General features: G+C 43.9%; 1 protein-coding gene across 2 annotated transcripts in view; it reads left to right on the top strand.

The window, feature by feature from the left end:
* STRIP2 (striatin interacting protein 2) overlaps positions 1 to 24320 on the top strand; it is a 166013-nt gene that overhangs the window by 78790 nt on the left and 62903 nt on the right. For both annotated transcript variants that reach the window (XM_069765403.1, XM_069765404.1), the window contains exons 11-13: positions 16407 to 16472; positions 18501 to 18564; positions 21091 to 21162. In XM_069765403.1, the coding sequence (XP_069621504.1) occupies positions 16407 to 16472; positions 18501 to 18564; positions 21091 to 21162 (202 nt within the window). The remainder of the gene's footprint in view (positions 1 to 16406; positions 16473 to 18500; positions 18565 to 21090; positions 21163 to 24320) is intronic.

Raw genomic sequence — 24320 nt, 5'->3', positions numbered from 1 at the left:
CCGTCTGCGACAAGATATACAAACTATGAGAGGGCGTATTTCAGAGGTTGAAACAAGGGTGTCTCAGATAGAGGACACCATTGCCCCAATGGAGGCTAAGTTATCAAAGGCCACTGGCTCTGTGAATGCCTGGAAGCAAAAGGCAGATGACCTGGAAAACAGGCTGCGCCGTAATAATATCCGAATTATTGGCCTACCAGAACGCTCGGAGGGTCAGCAACCTGAACAATTTCTAGAGGACTGGCTTAAAACCTCCCTGGGAGACGGATTCTCCTCAACATTTTCTGTGGAAAGGGCCCATAGGGTCCCAACGAGACCTCTTCCTCCTGGAACTCCGCCCCGACCCTTTCTGGCACGTCTCCTTAACTGCAGAGACAGGGATGCAATTCTTCGCTTGGCAAGGCAGAAGGCCCCTATTAAATTCAATAATGCCACTATATCAATCTTCCCGGACTTCTCTATGGAACTTCAAAAGCAGCGAGTTCGATTTATGGAAGTCAAAAAGCAGCTCAGGGATAAAAACATCATTTACTCCATGCTTTATCCAGCTCGACTCCGTATTGTTCATGAAGGCTCCTCCCTGTTCTTCACTGACCCGGCGGAGGCGGTCGAATGGTTACGGTCATACAAGGGGCCTAGTACCCCGGACTCTTGAGTAGCTCTTTCTATCTGATGGCAACACAATCTAGAGCTCTCTATGTGGGTGCTGAGTTTGTCAACTATACCGGACGCTGATTCTAGTGAGGGTATCCCCTATTCTACTCAACTATAGGAGTGTAGGATTACACTCCTCCACTGTTCAAATGTTGTTTGGTTTGGTATTTTACACCAGTTTCAATTGTTTGTTATGTTTATTAGTCGCCAGTGATAACCTTATGCTCTGTATGATGTTCCTGATTCCCGCCCAGGCTGTGGTGTATATTATGCCTTTTCCCGAACGTAGATATGGGATCTGAGATTGTATGTATGACGTGGAACATACGGGGTATTAAGACTCCTCGAAAGAAAATTAAGGTATTTTCACAAATTAAAAGGTATCATCCACATATTGTAGCACTTGTGGAGACGCATTTGACCAGAGACACAGCTAAGTGTACTCAAAAGCCGTGGGTGCAATGGTCCCTTCACGCATTTCACACCAGTTACTCCAGAGGGGTCTCCCTGTTGGTACATAGGAATGTCAGGTGGGAGGCTAGAGAGTCACGACGCGATCCCGAAGGTCGCTTTGTTTTTGTTCATGCCTTTATTAATATGAAGGAATATGTGATATTATGTGTTTATAACCCACCCCCGGCCGGCATATCGGTTCTCCGCATGGCACTGGGTTTCTCCCTAAATTATCCTAATGCTAGTGTTATCTGTATGGGAGACTTTAATTTAGTCATGGATAATCTTAAAGACAGACTGAGACTAGACGGCGAGATGTCAAGGGGGCCCCTTTCTCAATCTCACTCTCAATTGGCATCATTTATGAACGGTAGCGGATGGTTAGACCTATGGAGAACACGTCACCCTGAGATAAAGGAATATACTTGTCATTCTTCAACTAGACAGTCTCTATCCCGTATAGATTACATATTTGGATCTAGCGACCTAGCGCTGTGGGTGAATAGTGTCGAACATGGTAACAGGGGGATATCAGATCACAGCCCAATTGTTCTCAAACTTAAATACGGTCAGTCAAATAATAATATACCTTGGAAATTGAATCCCTTCTGGCTGAAACTAATAGATGCTAGTGATAGAACGGTTGATCAGTTAAACTGCTTTGTCTCTACTCACCCAGACCCCTCGAATCTCAATCTGTTCTGGGACACTCTAAAGGCATACTTGAGGGGATGTCTGTCCTCTACAATCTCCTATATAAAGAGGGTGACGGCGGGGGAAGATGACGAGATTGAGCGACGGCTGAAGGACTCGGAAGCCGCCTATGTGGCCAATCAAACTAACGGCAACAGGGTGGAGTGGCTCACTTCCCAAAGATTATACACCCAAAATATAGACACTAAATCAAAACGTAAATTATTTTTTACCCGTCAGTCTTATTTTGAAATGGGGAATCAGGCCAGTAAACTCCTAGCTTTTTTGGTACGTCAGCATAACACCTCCAACACGGTACTACAGATTCGGACACTCGATGGTTCGTTGGTATCCTCCACCGAGGAAATTCTTCAAAGTTTTTGCAATTACTATAAGTCACTGTACAAATCGGGTAGTGGTCTTGGGGTCCCTGAATGTATAGACTATCTATCAGACATGACATTCCCCTTACTGAGCCCAACCCAGCAAGCTTTTATGGAAGCCGAGTTTACTCTGGAGGAGGTGGAACAGGCTATAATGGATATGGCCACCGGGAAGGCCCCTGGACCTGACGGGTTTCCCGTTGAGTTCTATAAAAAATATCGGGACCACCTGGCACCACTCTTATTGAAGGTGCTTCAGAATATATGGGAGGGAGAAATTATGCCTGAAACATTTTATGATGCAAATATCATTGTACTTAAGAAGGAGGGAAAGGACCCCTTGGAATGTGGATCATATCGCCCCATATCATTGGTAAACGTAGATTATAAAATCTTCACTAAAATATTGGCCACTAGACTAAATACAATCATATTAGATCTTATACACCCAGATCAAACAGGCTTTATGCCTGGGAAAAATACCTCTATTAATATTCGGCGGGTCCAATCAGTGATTCAATATAGCTCCCTAGAATTGGATAATAACTGGGCTCTGGCATCCCTAGACACAGCTAAAGCGTTTGACTCCCTTGAATGGCCTTTTCTTTCTGCATGTCTGCAGAAATACGGTTTTGGAGATAAATTTATTAGAGGGATAGATACACTATATAGGAATCCTAGGGCACGGGTAATTGTGAATAATTCTATCTCTGATTCCTTTACTTTACATAGGGGAACCCGCCAGGGATGTCCTCTGTCCCCGGCCCTCTTTGCCCTCGCGATAGAAGCATTGGCAATACGCATAAGGTCTTCCACAGATATCAAGGGAATAAGTATTGCGGATCGTGTAGATACCATCGGTCTATATGCTGATGATATGATCATATTTATGGATAAAACAGAAGAAACACTACCGCGAGTAATAACGACTATAGATAATTTTAGCAAATTCTCTGGTCTCTATATCAATTGGGATAAGTCTGCTCTGATGCCTCTGTCTCATGCGCCGATGCCCCGTCTCGAAAATCTCTCGTCACTACCTGTAGTCTCCAATTTCAAATATCTAGGAATACATATGTCTCAATATAGTCAGCTGGACCTACGACTTAATATTTATCCACTATTGGACCTGGCCAAATCTAAATTCATAGCTTGGAGCAAACTCCCTCTCTCCGTTGCAGGTCGCATTAATTTAGTTAAGATGATATTGCTCCCCAAATTTAATTATTGTCTACAACATAGTGCTGTGCCAATACCCAAATCTTTCTTTGCAAACTTAAACTCCCTGACCACGTCCTTTATATGGGGGAAGACTAGACCCAAACTCAAGCTATCTACTCTACAGAGACCGACAAGGGGGGGAGGGGCAGCCTTACCAGACTTTTATCTATATTATCTTGCTGGGCAGGCTAGGGCGATAAGCAAATGGATGCCTAGCAACTCCCTACCTAATTCAGAAAGCCATATAATCCATTCTGCCCGTATTGACTGTCCACTGGGTTTTTTGGAAATGGAGAAAGTCAGTGCTCCCCGTTTGCTGCCATTGCTTCGACAAGCGAGATTAATATGGAGACAAATTAAAAAAGTTATTAAATATACAGATATAATAGCCGAAATGCCACTGTGGTATAATAGTTATTTTCCAGAATTACTAAATCACCCGTCTACTGAGTTCTGGATCTCATGTGGTGTTCTCTCGGTAGGTAATTTGTATAACCAGGATGTTTTTGTGTCCTTTGAGCAATTGCGGGATACCTGCAATATCCCAAGATCTCAATTCTTCCGTTATTTACAGCTGAGGTCAGCTTTCCAGTCACATATGCGAAATGCAGGTGCAAGTCGAGCAATTTCATCTTTACCCCTTATAGGCATTCTCAAATCACAGGGTCCTCAGGGGCTCATCTCCTCTTTATACACATACCTATTATCCGTGGGAGATGGGCTCACTATTAACACCTTAAAAAAGAAATGGGAGGGACTCCTTCCCGATACACTGGGAGAGGAGTGGGAAGATATTTTGGAATCTCCAACTAAAGTTTCTCCCTCAGTTAACAATAGGATGACCCAGCTATATATTACGTATCAGACTTATCTGACTCCGACACGACTTTTTAAAATGGGCCGCCTTCAGACGTCAGACTGCTTACGGTGTCACGCACATGATGCGGATTTTACCCACATGATATGGCGGTGCCCGGTAATCCTTCATTATTGGAAAGAAGTCACGACATTGTTAACGTCTTTATTGTTAATCCCTGTCCCACTTGAACCATTGACTTGCCTATTTGGGGTGTGGGATACAGAGACCTGGGATCACCATACTGGGATCTTCCTTCGAGAAACGCTCTTCTTAGCACGAAAGGTACTGGCATTAAGGTGGATGGGTGGCTCCTCCCCGTCTCTCAGAGCTTGGATTGACCTGGTGAACTCGGTTATCCCATATGAAAGAACACTGTACCATAATAGAGGATGTCCAGGTAAATTCGAAAAAATTTGGGGTAGATGGAACTCATCTCATCATACTCTGTAGTCTGCGTGGATTAGATATATGCACGGGGAGGAGGGCATGGGGTTTGGGGACATCGTTGCAGAGCAAACTTGAATCTGTTTTCTTTTGGCGACTTATTACTAAAGGTTAAAGTTGTTTAAGTTGTATAGTAGGTATTTTGTAGGTACTAGTGATTCAACATGCACAGTCTATTGCCTCTGAACTTTGGATGCGATGATGTTTGTAATCATTTGTATCTGATGGTATGTTTAATAATGATAAATGTAATATGTGCAATGTTTGTCTATTCTGAAATTAATAAACGAATTTAAAAAAAAAAAAGTAGCGCATGGTAAATAAAAATGCCGCATGGTAAACGCAACCGCCAAAATAGCGGCAACATACATGTGTATTGCGGCAAATCCAAACCCAAATAGCGCCCTAACGAATACGTCTCAGCAATGGAACGCAGGCCGACCCCCTGTAAAATAACAGAGAGGTCCCGGCCAACGTCCATATAGATAACCCAATTCACATAAAAAACAGGGCAAATATATAAATAGGCAGATTTTGAATATAAATGCATATATGGGGGAGGGATAGAGGCTAACACAATAAACATAGATGGATAAGGAGACAATTTGGCTAAGGTAGAGGTTGTAAAACTATACCATATGACAATTATGTGAAGTGTAAATAAAATTGGGTGCACATGAAAAAAGATAAAACACACATTCTAAATGCAGCGGTGTAGGTAACTAGAATCGAAATGACGCCCACTGCATAATAACCTAGATGGTTATAAAAGGGATAGCTATGGCTAGTTCCCAAAATGGATCCACATGGATCATAGAACATCTTGCTTTCTTTGGCAGAGTATCCTAGCTAGAGCCCCATCAAACAGAATGGCATATGTAGGTATTAGGGAACTGGAGGGAGAAAAGCAACGGATGGCAAAGGAGAAATAAAATGAGGGGGAAGAGAGGGGGAAAAACCTAAAGGAAACAACTATAATTAAGTTGTTCGTTCAGGCCGCGGGGTTGGCATGTGTCCAGGAGAAAGATCCATCTCGCTTCTCTCTGTAGAAGCATCTTATCCAGGTCACCCCCCCTAGGTGGCGGATGCACCTTATCAATCCCCATAAATCGTAAGACCTTGGGATCACCTCCATGTATATCATGAACATGTTTTGCAATCGGGGTGTCCCTCCTATTGCGTATATCCCCCAAATGCTCTCCCACTCGTCGTCTGAATTCCCTGATCGTTTTGCCAATATAGGTGATTCCGCAAGCACAGCTTGCCCTATATACAATACCTGTTGTTCTACAATTAATAAAGTCCCTGATGGTATAAGACTGTTGTGTATTCTCATTATGGAATTCCTTCCCGGTAAGAATGAAGTCACATGCTACACAAGTTCCACACTTGAAGCACCCTGCTGGTCTATGGGGAAGCCATGTCTCCGTTTTGGGTGTGGTAAAGTGGCTCTGCATGAGTCTATCACCTAGAGTCCTGCCTCTCCGATAGGTGATCTTTGGTTCATCTCCAATGATATCTTTCACATCCTCATCCATCCCCAAAATTCCCCAATGTTTTTTAGAATGTCCCTGACGGGTCCTGCCCCATTATTATAGGTGCAAATAACCCTAGTCTCTTTGCGGGTCTCTTCCTCTCTACTCTGGGGGATTAACAGAGTCCCCCTATCACGTGTATTCGCATGACGAAACGCTTCCCTAAGAATCCAATCCGGGTACCCCCTAGCCTGAAACCTCAGCCGGAGATCATCTGCTTGCATTTTGAAGTCCTTTTGGCTGGAGCAATTGCGACGCAGCCTAAGGTACTGGCCCTTAGGGATTCCCTTTTTCAGAGAGAAGGGATGATGACTATCCCACCTTAACAAGGAATTGGTTGCAGTCGGCTTCCTGTATATATTGGTTTCAAGGCATTCTCCATCCTTAGACTTAGAGATAAGGACGTCCAGAAATGGAAGTCTCTCTTCCTGTATATCAAGAGTGAAGCTAAGACCAACTTCATTATCATTAAGGGATGCCACAAACTGTCCAAAAGCCTCCCTGGTGCCCCTCCACAATATAAAAATGTCATCTATATATCTGACCCAAAGATCCACAAGGGCCAGAAAATTCTCATGTGTCTCAGAGAAAGCAATGCTGTCCTCCCACCAGCCCAGGAACAAATTTGCGTACGTGGGCGCACATGGGCTGCCCATGGCGGTGCCCCTGAGCTGGTGGAGGATCTTCCCATCAAAGCAGAAGAAATTGTTATTGAGCACAAATTCGAGAAGGGAGATAATAAGTGCATTATGAGCCCTAAACTGGCATCCCCTTGTATTCAAAAAGTATTGCACCCCCTGAACCCCGCAATGATGTGGGATTGAGGAGTACAATGCCTCAACATCTATGCTGGCCAAGAGAGTGCCAGGTTCAAGGGAAATGCCTTCAAGTCTCCAAAGCAAATCCATGGTGTCCCTCACATAGGAAGGGAGTGAGGTAACGAATGGTCTTAGGACATTATCAATATAAATGCCCACATTTTGTCCGACACCTCCTATCCCGGAGACAATGGGTCTGCCCTTCAGTGGATCAAGGCCCTTGTGGATCTTTGGAAGGGCATAGAACGTGGGCATGACCGGGTGGAGGGGCAACAGGAAGGAAAACTCATCCTCTTTAATCAGCCGTTCTGCCTTGGCTTTAAGCAGAATGGCCCTGAGGTCCGAAATACATTTGGCCGTTGGGTTTGTTGTTACCCGGGTGTAGGTGGTCTGGTCATTAAGTAAAGACAGACACATATTCCTATATCTGTCAATCCCCATAACCACCACATTGCCACCTTTATCAGATGGTTTAAAAATAAGAGATTTGTCATTTTCCAAACCTCGAAGGGCCTCCATCTGTACTCTGCTGAGGTTGTGACGAGATTGACAGTGTGCTAAATTCTTGATATCACGAGTGCTTAAGTTCAGGAAGACATCAATCGCAGAGAGATCTCCACCAGCCGGTGCTAGCTTCTTACTAGGATTTTTAAGTTGGGTGAAAGGGCCAGAACCATCATCTGTCACTGATATGGCATCCAGACCTGCCAGCAGATGTATATCAGGTAGCATATCAAGAGAAATGCCCAATTCATGACAGGTTTTTTTATCCTTTTGTTTAAAGAACTTATGCCACTTAAGCTTTCTGATAAACAAATTCAGGTCCTTAATCATATCAAAAGGAACAAAGTCAGAGCTGGGTATAAATGATAATCCCTTTGATAAAACCGACATTTCGACCTCCGTGAGTTGTCTATCCGATAGATTCAAAACCTGTGACTGCGGAGTTGGTACAGTCGGTCTAAAAAACCCGTTCTGGGTATAGAGGACTGAAATCTATCGCCTCTACGATAGTTGTTACCCCTCCCCCTCTGCCGGCCCTTGGTAGTAGGTCTTCGACTCTCTGTATCTGACAGGTCTGTCTCAGTCGAGGACCGGTCTGTCTCCCTGTCCCCTCTGTCAGATCTATCAGCCACTAGTTGATATATCTTGTTGTCTTTGAAGTCCTGCAGGTCCCTGAGATATTGTTTATGTTTTCTTTCTTTTAAGTTATACTGAAATTTCTCAATGGAGTTTTGTAACTCAGTCTCTTTCAAAACAAAATCTTTCTCAGACTCAAATTTCTTTGTAATCTCTATTTGCTCTTTAAGTTTAGTATTCAATCTTTCCAGATTGACTTTTTCCTCGTTGACTAGAATCTGCATAAATCTCAGGGAACTGCAGGTTGCTTCTTTCTCCCAAAGGCTCATCAGCTGGGGGTTTCTACACCGTGCTGCTGGGGTGAGGGAGATACGTAGTCCTCTTGGGACTATACCATTTTTTATATAGTTCTCAAGGCTTTGAAGTTCCCACCAAGAGACTATTTGTTCCCTGTATACCCTGTTCAAATCTTTAAAGGCAGAGGCATATGTGGGTGTATATTTTTTTTGAGAGAACGTTTTCTCTGAAAAAATGTCTCTAGCCTCAGTGAGCCATAGTTCTGTATCCGGGCCTGCCGCCAAGAACCCAGCCATAGCAAGAAAAAAATATTAATGACAGGAGAAGCAAAGGTGTGTAGAAATCACACCATAAATCTACCCTCTGGCTCAAGACAAAATCGGCTGTGGAGGATATCCACTAATAAAACATAACTTTTAATAGTAAACACTAAAAAATGCACACCCAATAGGACACAAACAAGAAACATATACATACAAAGTGCTCAGGTGAACCAGTGCTCTATATAAAAAATGGTTTGATCTCACCCAAGCTGCCGGACACTGTAATTCCGTATGACACAATAAGGATCCACGTAGATGAAAGGAGGCAGGGCTAAAATAATATATCTACCCTGTAGCCCCCATGTCCATTTCTGGACGTCCTTGTCTCTAAGTCTAAGGATGGAGAATGCCTTGAAACCAATATATACAGGAAGCCGACTGCAACCAATTCCTTGTTAAGGTGGGATAGTCATCATCCCTTCTCTCTGAAAAAGGGAATCCCTAAGGGCCAGTACCTTAGGCTGCGTCGCAATTGCTCCAGCCAAAAGGACTTCAAAATGCAAGCAGATGATCTCCGGCTGAGGTTTCAGGCTAGGGGGTACCCGGATTGGATTCTTAGGGAAGCGTTTCGTCATGCGAATACACGTGATAGGGGGACTCTGTTAATCCCCCAGAGTAGAGAGGAAGAGACCCGCAAAGAGACTAGGGTTATTTGCACCTATAATAATGGGGCAGGACCCGTCAGGGACATTCTAAAAAACATTGGGGAATTTTGGGGATGGATGAGGATGTGAAAGATATCATTGGAGATGAACCAAAGATCACCTATCGGAGAGGCAGGACTCTAGGTGATAGACTCATGCAGAGCCACTTTACCACACCCAAAAAGGAGACATGGCTTCCCCATAGACCAGCAGGGTGCTTCAAGTGTGGAACTTGTGTAGCATGTGACTTCATTCTTACCGGGAAGGAATTCCATAATGAGAATACACAACAGTCTTATACCATCAGGGACTTTATTAATTGTAGAACAACAGGTATTGTATATAGGGCAAGCTGTGCTTGCGGAATCACCTATATTGGCAAAACGATCAGGGAATTCAGACGACGAGTGGGAGAGCATTTGGGGGATATACGCAATAGGAGGGACACCCCGATTGCAAAACATGTTCATGATATACATGGAGGTGATCCCAAGGTCTTACGATTTATGGGGATTGATAAGGTGCATCCGCCACCTAGGGGGGGGGGGGGTGACCTGGATAAGATGCTTCTACAGAGGGAAGCGAGATGGATCTTTCTCCTGGACACATGCCAACCCCGCGGCCTGAACGAACAACTTAATTATAGTTGTTTCCTTTAGGTTTTTCCCCCTCTCTTCCCCCTCATTTTATTTCTCCTTTGCCATCCGTTGCTTTTCTCCCTCCAGTTCCCTAATACCTACATATGCCATTCTGTTTGATGGGGCTCTAGCTAGGGTACTCTGCCAAAGAAAGCAAGATGTTCTATGATCCATGTGGATCCATTTTGGGAACTAGCCATAGCTATCCCTTTTATAACCATCTAGGTTATTATGCAGTGGGCGTCATTTCGATTCTAGTTACCTACACCGCTGCATTTAGAATGTGTGTTTTATCTTTTTTCATGTGCACCCAATTTTATTTACACTTCACATAATTGTCATATGGTATAGTTTTACAACCTCTACCTTAGCCAAATTGTCTCCTTATCCATCTATGTTTATTGTGTTAGCCTCTATCCCTCCCCCATATATGCATTTATATTCAAAATCTGCCTATTTATATATTTGCCCTGTTTTTTATGTGAATTGGGTTATCTATATGGACGTTGGCCGGGACCTCTCTGTTATTTTACAGGGGGTCGGCCTGCGTTCCATTGCTGAGACGTATTCGTTAGGGCGCTATTTGGGTTTGGATTTGCCGCAATACACATGTATGTTGCCGCTATTTTGGCGGTTGCGTTTACCATGCGGCATTTTTATTTACCATGCGCTACTTTGCAGGTCGCTAGTGTCACTAATATTGTGTGGCCACCTATATCAATGCCTCTTCTATGACTGCGGGAGATATACTGGTATTTATTATGCCTCTTGCCGATCCCCTGATAATGATGTTCAGCTCGGGGATGTTTGCCGCAATACACATGTGTGGTGCCGCTATTTTGGCGGTTGCGTTTATTAGGCGGCATTTATATTCACCATGCGCTACTTTGCAGGTCGCTAATGTGACTAATACTATGTGGCCACTTATATTAATGCCTCTTCTATATCTGCGGTAGATATACTGGTATTTATTATGCCTCTTGCCTACCCCCCTTATAATAATGCTTAGCTCGGGGTTTGTGCAAATTCTACAACACCTTCTGTCACGCCCCTTGTATGTTTACGCCAGCGGGGACTTCGTTGTCATGGGAGGGACTCCGCTTGTGCTTCATTCCTGAGACGCACTCACCAACATCAGATGCAGGCGTCGGACAGGAAGTGACGCGCACATGATGGCGCCGCCACTTCCTGTTATCGCGCTTACCACGCGCTATTGTTTACAATTGAATCGTCATATAGATTCGCTTGGTAAGTCCCGGATGTGCGCGGCTGTGTATAATTATGCTCTATCTACGTCCGGGGGAATAATATAGGTACATAATCTGCCGCCCCAACTATGCGCTACTACGATCTGCATGTACCCCTCAATATTACTATTTTGTGTGGCTATGTAGTGTTTCCAGCAACATGGGGGCTAGCATATTGATTACGTCTATAAAGATGCGTGGCATGGGGGGTAACTCCTTGATTACATCTTCACAGATACCCTATACACTTTATTTATTGCTTATTTGTCATTTCCCTTTTTTGGCAGCTCTGTTTTTCCATGCATATAGGGGGACGTGCATACTGCACAGCTCATGTTTAGAGAACACCTCTTGTATCTATTAGTCTGGATTGTATACCGCACACCTATGTTTAGGGCACATTGTTTATCAGGCGGCTTGATCCACTCCACATCTTCTCTAGATCCCAAAACCTCAGGTAATAGGGGGAGGGGCTTTGGGTATATAAAGAGGCTTCACTGGGATGGGTTCATTCCATCAGAGACTGTGGACACAGACGGACACTTCCAGTCTGGAATGCCTAGCCACTGCAGGCACCAGACATTATATTGACCTCAATCTCTCTGCCTGTTGGCATTTTTCTCCATAAAGACTCCCCTGATGATTCTCCATGACCGGAGTTGAAACGCGTAGGGAGGAAGAATTTATATTTCAAGAGGATTTGGGACTTTGCCTCCATACATATTGGGTGGATTGGTCCCTCTGAGTTAGGTCCACTTGGGGCCTGTCCTTGTTAGGACAGGAGTTACATGGGGGCTACAGGGTAGATATATTATTTTAGCCCTGCCTCCTTTCATCTACGTGGATCCTTATTGTGTCATACGGAATTACACAGTGTCCGACAGCTTGGGTGAGATCAAACCATTTTTTATATAGAGCACTGGTTCACCTGAGCACTTTGTATGTATATGTTTATTGTTTGTGTCCTATTGGGTGTGCATTTTTTAGTGTTTACTATTAAAAGTTATGTTTTATTAGTGGATATCCTCCACAGCCGATTTTGTCTTGAGCCAGAGGGTAGATTTATGGTGTGATTTCTACACACCTTTGCTTCTCCTGTCATTAACTCCCATTTCACCCGATCTGCAGGGACAGGGGGAGTGGTAGTTTAGCCCAGGGGGGGTGGCTTCACCCCCCCCCCCCGTGGCTACGATCGCTCTGATTGGCAGTTTCACTTTCAACAACCAATCAGAGCGATTTGTAATATTTCACCTATTATAACGGGTGAAATATTACAATCCAGCCATGGCCGATGCTGCAATATCATCGGCCATGGCTGGAAATACTAATGTGCCCCCACCCCACCGATCGCCCCCCCAGCCCTCCGATCTGCCCGGTACACTGCCCCGCTCCCCTCCGTCCTGTGCTCCGCTCCCCCCCGTGCTCTTGTCCGCTCACCCCCGTGCTCCAATCACCCCCCCGCACTCCGATCCACCCCCCGCACTCCGTTCCACCCCCCCGTGCTCCGTTCCACCCCCCCCCCCCCCCCATGCTCCGATTTCCCCCCCCCCCCCCCCCCCCATCATACTTACCGATCCTGCCGGGGTCCGTCCGTCTTCTCCCTGGGCGCCGCCATCTTCCAAAATGGCGGGCGCATGCGCAGTGCGCCCGCCGAATCTGCCGGCCGGCAGATTCGTTCAAAGTGCATTTTGATCACTGAGATATAATCTATCCCAGTGATCAAAATAAAAAAATGATAAATGACCCCCCCCCCTTTGTCACCCCCATAGGTAGGGACAATAAAAAAATATAGAATTTTTTTTTTTTCACTAATGTTAGAATAGGGTTAGGGTTAGGGCTAGGGTTAGGGTTTTGGTATGTGCACACGTATTCTGGTCCTCTGCGGATTTTTCCGCTGCGGATTTGATAAATCCGCAGTGCTAAACTGCTGCGGATTTATGGCAGATTTACCATATTTTTTCTGCCCATTTCACTGCGGTTTTACAACTGCGGTTTTCTATTGGAGCAGTTGTAAAACCGCTGCGGAATCCGCAGAAAGAAGTGACTTGCTGCGGAATGTAAACCACTGCGTTTCCGTGCAGTTTTTCTGCAGCATGTGTACAGCAATTTTTGTTTCCCATAGGTTTACATTGAACTGTAAACTCATGGGAAACTGCTGCGGATCCGCAGCGTTTTCCGCAGCGTGTGCACATACCTTTAGAATTAGGCCATGTGCACACGGTGCGGATTTGGCTGCGGATCCGCAGCGGATTGGCCGCTGCGGATTCGCAGCAGTGTTCCATCAGGTTTACAGTACCAAGTAAACCTATAGAAAACCAAATCCGCTGTGCCCATGGTGCGGAAAATACCGTGCGGAATCCGCAGATGAAATCCGCACAAAAAACACTGGAAATCCGCAGTGCCTTTTACCCGCGGATTTTTCAAAAATGATGCTGAAAAATCTCACGTGAATCCGAAACGTGGGCACATAGCCTTAGGGTTAGGGTTGGAATTAGGGTTGTGGTTTGGGGTGTGTTGGGGTTATGGGTGTGATTAGGGTTATGGCTACAGTTGGGATTAGGGTTAGGGGTGTGTTGGGGTTAGTGTTGGAGTTAGAATTGAGGGGTTTCCACTGTTTAGGCACATCAGGGGTCTCCAAACGCAACATGGCGCCACCATTGATTCCAGCCAATCTTGTATTCAAAAAGTCAAATGGTGCTCCCTCAATTCCGAGCCCCGACGTGTGCCCAAACAGTGGTTTACCCCCACATATGGGGTACCAGCATACTCAGGACAAACTGCGCAACAATTACTGGGGTCCAATTTCTCCTGTTACCCTTGTGAAAATAAAAAAATGCTTGCTAAAACATCATTTTTGAGGAAAGAAAAATGATTTTTTATTTTCACGGCTCTGCGTTGTAAACGTCTGTGAAGCACTTGGGGGTTCAAAGTGCTCACCACATATCTAGATAAGTTCCTTGGGGGGTCTAGTTTCCAAAATGGGGTCACTTGTGGGGGGTTTCTACTGTTTAGGCACACCAGGGGCTCTGCAAACGCAACGTGACGCCCGCAGACCATTCCATCAAAGTCTGCATTTCAAAAGTCACTACTTCCCTTCTGAGCCCCGACGTGTGCCCAAACAGTGGTTTACCCCCACACATGGGGTATCAGCGTACTCAGGAGAAACTGGACAACAATTTTTGGGGTCCAATTTCTCCTGTAACCCTTGGGAAAATAAAAAATTCTGGGCTAAATAATTATTTTTGAGGAAAGAAAACGTATTTATTATTTTCACGGCTCTGCGTTGTAAACTTCTGTGAAGCACTTGGGGGTTCAAAGTGCTCAGTTCCTTTCGGGGTCTAGTTTCCAAAATGGGGTCACTTGTGGGGGGTTTCTACTGTTTAGGCACACCAGGGGCTCTGCAAACGCAACGTGACGCCCGCAGAGCATTCCATCAAAGTCTGCATTTCAAAACGTCACTACTTCACTTCTGAGCCTCGGTGTGTGCCCAAACAGTGGTTTACCCCCACACATGGGGTATCAGTGTACTCAGGAGAAACTAGACAACAACTTTTGGGGTGAAATTTCTCCTGTTACCCTTGGGAAAATAAAAAATTGCAGGCTAAAAGATCATTTTTGAGAAAATAATTTTTATTTTTTATTTTCATGGCTCTGCGTTATAAACTTCTGTGAAGCACTTGGAGGTTTAAAGTCCTCACCACACATCTAGATTAGTTCCTTTGGGGGTCTAGTTTCCAAAATGGGGTCATTTGTGGGGGATCTCCAATGTTTAGGCATACAGGGGCTCTCCAAACGTGACATGGTGTCCGCTAATGATTGGAGCTAATTTTCCATTTAAAAAGCCAAATGGCGTGCCTTCCCTTCCGAGCCCTGCCGTGCGCCTAAACAGTGGTTTACCCCCACATATGGGGTATCCGCATACTCAGGACAAACCGGACAAGAACATTTGGGGTCCAATTTCTCCTATTACCCTTGGCAAAATAGGAAATTCCAGGCTAAAAAATCATTTTTGAGGAAAGAAAAATTATTTTTTATTTTCATGGCTCTGCGTTATAAACTTCTGTGAAGCACCTGGGGGTTTAAAGTGCTCACTATGCATCTAGATAAGTTCCTTTGGGCGTCTAGTTTCCAAAATGGGGTCACTTGTGGGGGAGCTCCAATTTTTAGGCACACGGGGCTCTCCAAACGTGACATGGTGTCCGCTAAAGAGTGGAGCCAATTTTTCATTCAAAAAGTCAAATGGCGCTCCTTCCCTTCCAAGCCCTGCCGTGCGCCCAAACAGTGGTTTACCCCAACATTTGAGGTATCAGTGTACTCAGGACAAATTGGACAACAACTTTCGTGGTTCAGTTTCTCCTTTTACCATTGGGAAAATAAAAAAATTGTTGCTAAAAGATAATTTTTGTGACTAAAAAGTTAAATGTTTTTCCTTCCATGTTGCTTCTGCTGCTGTGAAGCACCTGAAGGGTTAATAAACTTCTTGAATGTGGTTTTGAGTACCTTGAGGGGTGCATTTTTTAGAATGGTGTCACTTTTGGGTATTTTCAGCCATATAGACCCCTCAAACTGACTTCAAATGTGAGGTGGTCCCTAAAAAAAATGGTTTTGTAAATTTCGTTGTAAAAATGAGAAATCGCTGGTCAAATTTTAACCCTTATAACTTCCTAGCAAAAAAAAATTTTGTTTCCAAAATTGTGCTGATGTAAAGTATACATGTGGGAAATGTTATTTATTAACTATTTTGTGTCACATAACTCTCTGGTTTAACAGAATAAAAATTCAAAATGTGAAAATTGCGAAATTTTCAAAATTTTCGCCAAATTTCCGTTTTTATCACAAATAAACACAGAATTTATTGACCTAAATTTACCACTAACATGAAGCCCAATATGTCACGAAAGAACAATCTCAGAACCGCTAGCATCCGTTGAAGCGTTCCTGAGTTATTACCTCATAAAGGGACACTGGTCAGAATTGCAAAAAACGGCAAGGTCTTTAAGGTCAAAATAGGCTGGGTCATGAAGGGGTTAAAATATAAAAAATAAATGATAGGCACGCTGATCTTATGTTTTAGCTTTAGATCTATACTTCCCATTTTATCTCTTATTGTCATTCAGACAGAAAGACATTGAAGATTTCCTGGAGATGAGTCGGAACAAGTTTATTGGCTTCACCCTGGGACAGTGCGTATCCGTACAAATCAAGTGCACTTTGTTTGCTATTTATATTCTTTCTGCAAATCTGTGTTGCTTTGTCTGCTGTTTTATCGTACAGTGCCTACAAGTAGTATTCAACCCCCTGCAGATTTAGCAGGTTTAATAAGATGCAAATAAGTTAGAGCCTTCAAACTTCAAACAAGAGCAGGATTTATTAACAGATGCATAAATCTTACAAACCAAAAAGTTTTGTTGCTCAGTTAAATTTTTATAAATTTTAAACATAAAAGTGTGGGTCAATTATTATTCAACCCCTAGGTTTAATATTTTGTGGAATAACCTTTGTTTGCAATTACAGCTAATAATCGTCTTTTATAAGACCTGATCAGGCCGGCACAGGTCTCTGGAGTTATCTTGGCCCACTCCTCCATGCAGATCTTCTCCAAGTTATCTAGGTTCTTTGGGTGTCTCATGTGGACTTTAATCTTGAGCTCCTTCCACAAGTTTTCAATTGGGTTAAGGTCAGGAGACTGACTAGGCCATTGCAATACCTTGATTTTTTGCCTCTTGAACCAGGCCTTGGTTTTCTTGGCTGTGCGCTTTGGGTCGTTGTCTTGTTGGAAGATGAAATGACGACCCATCTTAAGATCCTTGATGGAGGAGCGGAGGTTCTTCGCCAAAATCTCCAGGTAGGCCGTGCTATCCATCTTCCCATGGATGCGGACCAGATGGCCAGGCCCCTTGGCTGAGAAACAGCCCCACAGCATGATGCTGCCACCACCATGCTTGACTGTAGGGATGGTATTCTTGGGGTCGTATGCAGTGCCATCCAGTCTCCAAACGTCACGTGTGTGGTTGGCACCAAAGATCTCGATCTTGGTCTCATCAGACCAGAGAACCTTGAACCAGTCAGTCTCAGAGTCCTCCAAGTGATCATGAGCAAACTGTAGACGAGCCTTGACATGACGCTTTGAAAGTAAAGGTACCTTACGGGCTCGTCTGAAACAGAGACCATTGCGGTGGAGTACGTTACTTATGGTATTGACTGAAACCAATGTCCCCACTGCCATGAGATCTTCCCGGAGCTCCTTCCTTGTTGTCCTTGGGTTAGCCTTGACTCTTCGGACAAGCCTGGCCTCGGCACGGGAGGAAACTTTCAAAGGCTGTCCAGGCCGTGGAAGGCTAACAGTAGTTCCATAAGCCTTCCACTTCCGGATGATGCTCCCAACAGTGGAGACAGGTAGGCCCAACTCCTTGGAAAGGGTTTTGTACCCCTTGCCAGCCTTGTGACCCTCCACGATCTTGTCTCTGATGGCCTTGGAATGCTCCTTTGTCTTTCCCATGTTGACCATGTATGAGTGCTGTTCACAAGTTTGGGGAGGGTCTTAAATAGTCAGAAAAGGCTGGAAAAAGAGATAATTAATCCAAACATGTGAAGCTCATTGTTCTTTGTGCCTGAACTACTTCTTAATACTTTAGGGGAACCAAACAGAATTCTGGTGGGTTGAGGGGTTGAATAATAAATGACCCTCTGAAAAGACTTTTCACAATTTAAAGAAAAAAAATAAACAAAGAAATAACATTCTTTTTTGCTGCAGTGCATTTCACACTTCCAGGCTGATCTACAGTCCAAATGTCACAATGCCAAGTTAATTCCAAATGTGTAAACCTGCTAAATCTGCAGGGGGTTGAATACTACTTGTAGGCACTGTATGTATAGATTTCGGTACATACCGTTTTTTATAGCACAAGATATGCCAAAAGGGTTGAAAAATGGCAAAAATTGGAGTATGTGCTTCTGTTTCTAGCAGGAAAAAAACAATATATTCATCCTTTATAATGAATGAGACCCCTTCTGCCACAGAACACACGTATATGGCATATCTTGGTACTATGACATAAAATAGTTCTGTGGGAAAATGAAAACCATTTCATATGGCTATTACACATAGAAAAACATAGTATGATCAGACCTATTTTTTTATTTAGATACATGGAGATGAATTAACTTTTTTTTTTTTTTTTCTTTTTTTCCCCCATCACATTTTGGATCAGTGACACTGACACATTAGTGGGACTGCCTCGTCCTATCCATGAGAGTGTGAAAATCTTAAAGCAGGTAATGAAAATCACTTTTTATGCAGAAAAACCTGCCTTACCTAGGTGAAGATGTTATTGGTATCTAGTTACAACCAAACCACTGCAATTCTAAATAAAAAATAGAATACTTTTAATTCATCCTCCTGTCAGGTTTTTGCAGGTTTCATAAATCTATATTGTCTTATACTGTACTTCTAGGAATCTATTGGCAAAAATATTACTTTCCATTGTAAATCCATAGACCATAATGTAGAGTTGGAACGACAAAAAACTTCTACATTCTACGAGATTTTGGAGGTTGTCTGTGGTATTTTTGACCATTTATCCAGAATAGCATTTGTGAGGTCAGACACTGATGTTGGACAAGAGGGCCTGGCTCACAATATCTTTTTTTAGTTTATCCTCTGGTGTTTGATGGGGTTGAGGTCAGGGCTCTGTGCAAGAAGGCAAGTTCTTCCCACATAAAATTCCCCAACAATACCTTTATGGACCTTACTTTGTGCATTGGGGCATTAGTCACGCTGGAACAGAAAATATCCTTCCCCTAACTGTCCCCCACAGTTATCGGCTACAATTGTCCAAAATATATATTTATGTGCTGAAGCTTTAAGAGTTCCCTTCACTGGAAGTAAGAAGGCTAGGCCTACTCGTGACCCAAACCTAATTGTTAGCATAATGCAGTCAGGCAGGAAATGTTCTCCTGACCTTCTTCAAACTCAGACTCCTAGATCGTATTGATGGCTAGAGAAGCGTGATTCATCACACCACAGGACATGTTTCCACTGATCCAGAGTCCAGTGGTGACTTGTTTTACACCATTCTGTTTGACACTTGTTGGTTTAAGACTTGCATGGAGTTGCTGGTATGGAGAACCATGCCATGAAGCTCCGTACCACAGTTTTTGTGCTAATGGCAGAGAAAGTTTGAACTCTGTAATTATTGAGTCAGCAGAACGTTGGTGACTTTGATGCACTATACGCCTCAGTACTCTGCAACCTCGGTCTGTAACTTTACAAGGTCTGCCACTTCATTGGTGAATTCCTAAATGCCGCCCACTTTTTAATCATTTCAATCACAGCAAAATATTTGGCAAAGAAGAACTTTCACAACCAGACTTGTTACAACAGTGACGTCCTATTACAGGATCACACTTGACTTCAGTAAGCTCTTTACACACATTTGTGAAAAAATGGGTTATGCTAAAGACAAACTACAATGCCAGGTGCTGGATTTTATTTACTTGTAATGAGACTGAATGAAAACCTGGATTCAGTGATCAACAGGTGTTTCCCTAAACTTATCTTTATATTGAGTATCTTTTGAGACATACTTTATTCTTAAAGGGAACCTGTTAGGTCCCCTTGCTCTCCAACCCAGCAACATTCACAAATGTATTACTAAATTCCCTGCCTAGTCAGCCCTGTGTAATGTTATTCACTTGAATCAATCAAAAGTATTTATAACCCCCGTTTTACTTATGATAATTAGGCATTTGACTAGTCTTGAGGGGGGTTAGTTTCCCAAGGTGCAGTCGGCCCTCTTTGCATGTTATGACACCTGTGTGAGACTGATAACATGATTTGCAAGAGTCAGCGTCATCACCAGCTCTCTGCAAACGTCGCTGTATGTTCAGTGAAGTTTTAATGGTTGTCTGGACAAGCAAATTATCAACCTCTGCTGCTGGCAGCTTCCTTTGCAGTTGACGACTAAAGGCATCCCTGAGATGCGGTAGGCCATGGTAGCACATTTAGGGCATGCAGGCTTCACACTGTAGCACAAGCAACATGTAACCTGGCATTGTCGTGTTGAAAAAAAGTCTGCTAGGACACATTTGGAAAAGTGGCCGTACCACTAGTTCCACAAATCAATGTAACTATTAGTGTACCTGGAATGAAACCTAGAAGAGTTTGGCTACTGTACACTATGCAACACCACACCATAATCCTGGGAGTAGAGGTGGTGTTACGATCCCTCTTGAAGGCCTCTTCATGGTGTTACACTACATGGTATCGGTACCAATCTTTGGCTATCAATGCATCCAAAGAAAAAGCAAGATTCATCGCTGAGTAGGGGTATACCTCTATTCTGGGCCCCCATTGCTCTATTGCGGCCTCTGGTCTCTATCTGGAGACCACGTGGGCAACACCACAAAGAGGCCTTCGAGAGAACATTAACCCCAGGAGTAGGGTAAGCGTTATCATGTGAGGTGGCATAATGTACAGTAGTTGGAACCTTCTAGTCTTCATTGTGTTGTGTTGGCAAATTAGAATTGACAGTTTACAAATAAATGCATTACCATGTTATTTTTTAAGACTTTATAGGTAAATGCTAGAATCAGAAGTCTAGAAGAATAAATGTTAGAATTAGGTCACAAGTATAACTGCAACTGTAATCAGAAGTCAAAACCACCTCTAAAAAGAGCTGAGTATGTGAGTCAATGTAGGTCAGCGATTTATTAATAGGAACTTGACTAACCATAATCAGAGTTCTTTTCCGTTTTAGATTTCTGCTTTTAATTGTGAAATGTTCATGTTTATTTGTGCAGCATAAATATGTCTCAGTCGCTGATATCCAGATAAAAAAGGAAGAGGAAATGGAGAATTGTCCCATGTCTCTGGTAAGAGCAGTGTACAGATCGCCATGGACAAGATGTACTTTGTCCTTTGTAGTGTTCTGGTATGTATAAATTCTAGCCATCGTTTTTCTATGACCTTACTCATCAGGGTCATGAAAATTAAGAGAGTGTTGAGCAAGCGCCATCCTCGTTCCACCTACCACAATCGACACCAAAAAGAGATTTTCAAAATCGGACAATCCTTTAACGCTTATAGGACAGTTTTTTTTTTTTTTTCTTTTTTGTGGTTTTATTCTCTCCTCCCGTTCTATCAAGAGCCATAATTTTTTTCCATTTTTCTGTTGACTTACCCATATGAAGTCTTGCTTCTTATATTTTCAGGACGTGTTTATAGTTTTGAATGACGCCATTCATTTTACCATGTATTGGAATTTTCAAATTTTTTCAGTACAATTACAAGTGCGGTGAAATGGTGAATAAAATAAGAAATGATATTCCACCATGGTTCCTTGGGTTTTGTTTTTGCATCTTTCATTATGTTGTAAAAATGAAACTCTAGTATACTTCTGGTGATTCCAAACTTGCAAGTTTTTTTTTTTTCCTGTATTCTAGTAGTTAAAAAAAATATATATATTGATACTTTTGTTAAAAAAAATAAAAAAAATTGTGTTGCCATATATTGAGAACTGTAACCTTTACATTTTTCTGTCAATGGACCCGTGTGAGGGCTTGTGCGCACTGAGCTCTACACTTTCCTTGTATTATTTTAAGGTGTATACAATGTATGAAGTGATGTTCTGATCACTTTTTGTTGCAAATTTTTGGTGAGGTGCAGTGACCGAAAAACAGACATTCTGGCATTTTAATTTTTTTTTTTTTTTTTTTTTTTTTTCCCTGCATTTAATATATAGTTTAATTTTACATTTTGATAAACATTTGGCATTGTTGTGATGCAAAAGTCTATTTTCCAGGTCACCACCTGACAGCACACTGGAGGACGTCCTTCTTATCCTTGATGGGACAGGAAACACGAGAGGTTAAAAGGACCCTCCCCCCTACCACCCTTCAGTGTTTTTCCTGTCCCATCATCGATCGGAACGGACGAGAGGATCTACCATTCTGTGCGGGGGGGATGTGGATCGGGGGGGCTCTGCCTCACCCTTCCCTCCATGAGACACTCGCTGGCTGACACCCGCCCGAGGGTCCCTCGGCCTACCAGTGTAGCGCTGGTATGGGGATCGCTTCTCCCTGGCGGGGGCTCTCGATCCTTCCATCGCGTCCCCTGCTGCGAGCGATCCCAGCGGCGGCCTTTGCAGATGCCGGCGTCTCCATGCGGCCGCTGGGGGAACCAGATCCTCGCCGCACCTTCCTCTCTTTCCGGCCGCGCGTCACTTCCGGTTTGCGGCTGAGGGGGACGGACGGCGTCTCTGCAACAGGAAGTGCAGAGGGAGAGCGGTGGAGAGTGCGGGAGCGCTGAATTGAACAGAGGAACAGAATAAAAAGGTATGGTGCAGGGGCAGTAGCGATCTCTAGAGCATCATGGAGGACGCAGCTAGAGCAGAGGGGCAGGAGTCGGCAGCGCTAGTAAGTAGGGAAGCCCTGGATTTAAAAAAAAAAAAAGAAAAAAAAAAGGGGACGCTAGTGTTTGAGATTTCAGTTTCAAGTCTGGTACTCCCTCAAGTCTCACCTTCACCTTCTGAGAGGCCAAGGAAAAGGCCGAGGGTCGATTAGTCTTCTGAAGACTCATCATCCTTTGGGTCGGAGGTAGAGGAGGAAGATGAGAGTAGAGATCCTCCGGAGAAAGGGAGAAGATATTTGTTCTCCGCCGCAGACACAGGAGAACTGTTGGAGGCAGTGCGGCATACCATGCAGATCGAGAAGCCTCAGCCGTCTTGTTCTGTTCAGGATGAGATGTTCGGGGGCTTGCGCTCGCAGACCTCTAAAGTCTTCCCTGTAAACTCCCATATCAGATCCATGATTCTGGAGGAATGGGAGGAAGCCGAGAAAAGACTGACTATCCCTAAGGACTTTAGACTTCGCTTGCCATTTGATCCAGACGAAGTCAAAGAGTCGGTCGATATACCGAAGATAGACATACCTTTGGCTAAAGTATCCAAAAGGACTGCAATTCCTTTTGAGGACTCTTCCAATCTAAAAGAGCCCATGGACAGGAAGGCAGACGGCCTTTTAAAAAGGGCCTGGGAAAGTTCTTCGGGGATTATTGGGGCTAATATTGCAGCGACATCAGTGGCTCGCTCCATGGACCTTTGGTTAGATGATCTTCGAGATCAACTGATAGCCAAAACTCCCAGGGAAACTATCCTGAAATCCCTACCTTTGCTAAAGTTAGCAACCGCCTTTTTGGCAGACGCGTCTGCAGAGTCTGTTAGGTTTGCGGCTAGGGGTCAATCCCTATCTAATGCAGCCCGAAGAGCTATTTGGCTCAAAAGCTGGTCGGGTGACATGCATTCTAAAAACAAATTGTGTTCTATACCCTTTTCCGGGGGCAGGGTCTTCGGACCGGTCCTCGACGATATTTTAGAAAAAGCCGCAGACGTAAAGAAAGGGTTTCCGGAAGAAAAACCTAAAAAATTCCAGCCCTTTCGGAGACCCCGCTATAATCAAAAACCCGATTACAGGGGTAAGGGAAAAAGGGGTAGATGGAGCTACCAGAAAGGAGGGGATAACAGGCCTAAAAACAAAGACGCGAGCTACTCAGGATCAGGGTCTAGCTACCGCAGGAAATGATGCCATCAGAGTAGGGGGTCGTCTGGCCGGATTCCTGGGAGGATGGAGGGAGATTACAACAAGTCCATGGGTCTTACAGATAGTATCCCAGGGGTACAAAATAGAATTTACATCCCTTCCTCCCGAAAGATTCCTGGTGTCCAGCTCCCATCTAAAATCATCATCCCCCATGTGGTCAGATATACAGGACCTCTTAAAAATGGCGGCTATTGTTCCGGTACCCTCTCGGGAAGAGTGCAGGGGTCACTACTCCAATCTCTTCTCGATAACAAAACCGTCGGGAGAATCAAGGACAATTATAAATTTGAAACATCTGAACAATTGGGTCCTTTACAAAAGGTTCAAAATGGAGTCAATTCGGTCTACCATCCCTCTCTTGGGAAGAAACATGGTAATGTGCACTCTAGATTTAAAGAGTACATATTACCATGTACCCATTTACCTAAGTCATC

Source organism: Ranitomeya imitator, chromosome 4 (assembly GCF_032444005.1).
Source record: "Ranitomeya imitator isolate aRanImi1 chromosome 4, aRanImi1.pri, whole genome shotgun sequence".
Classification (NCBI taxonomy): domain Eukaryota; kingdom Metazoa; phylum Chordata; class Amphibia; order Anura; family Dendrobatidae; genus Ranitomeya; species Ranitomeya imitator.
This window is presented reverse-complemented; position numbering and strand designations above follow the sequence as displayed.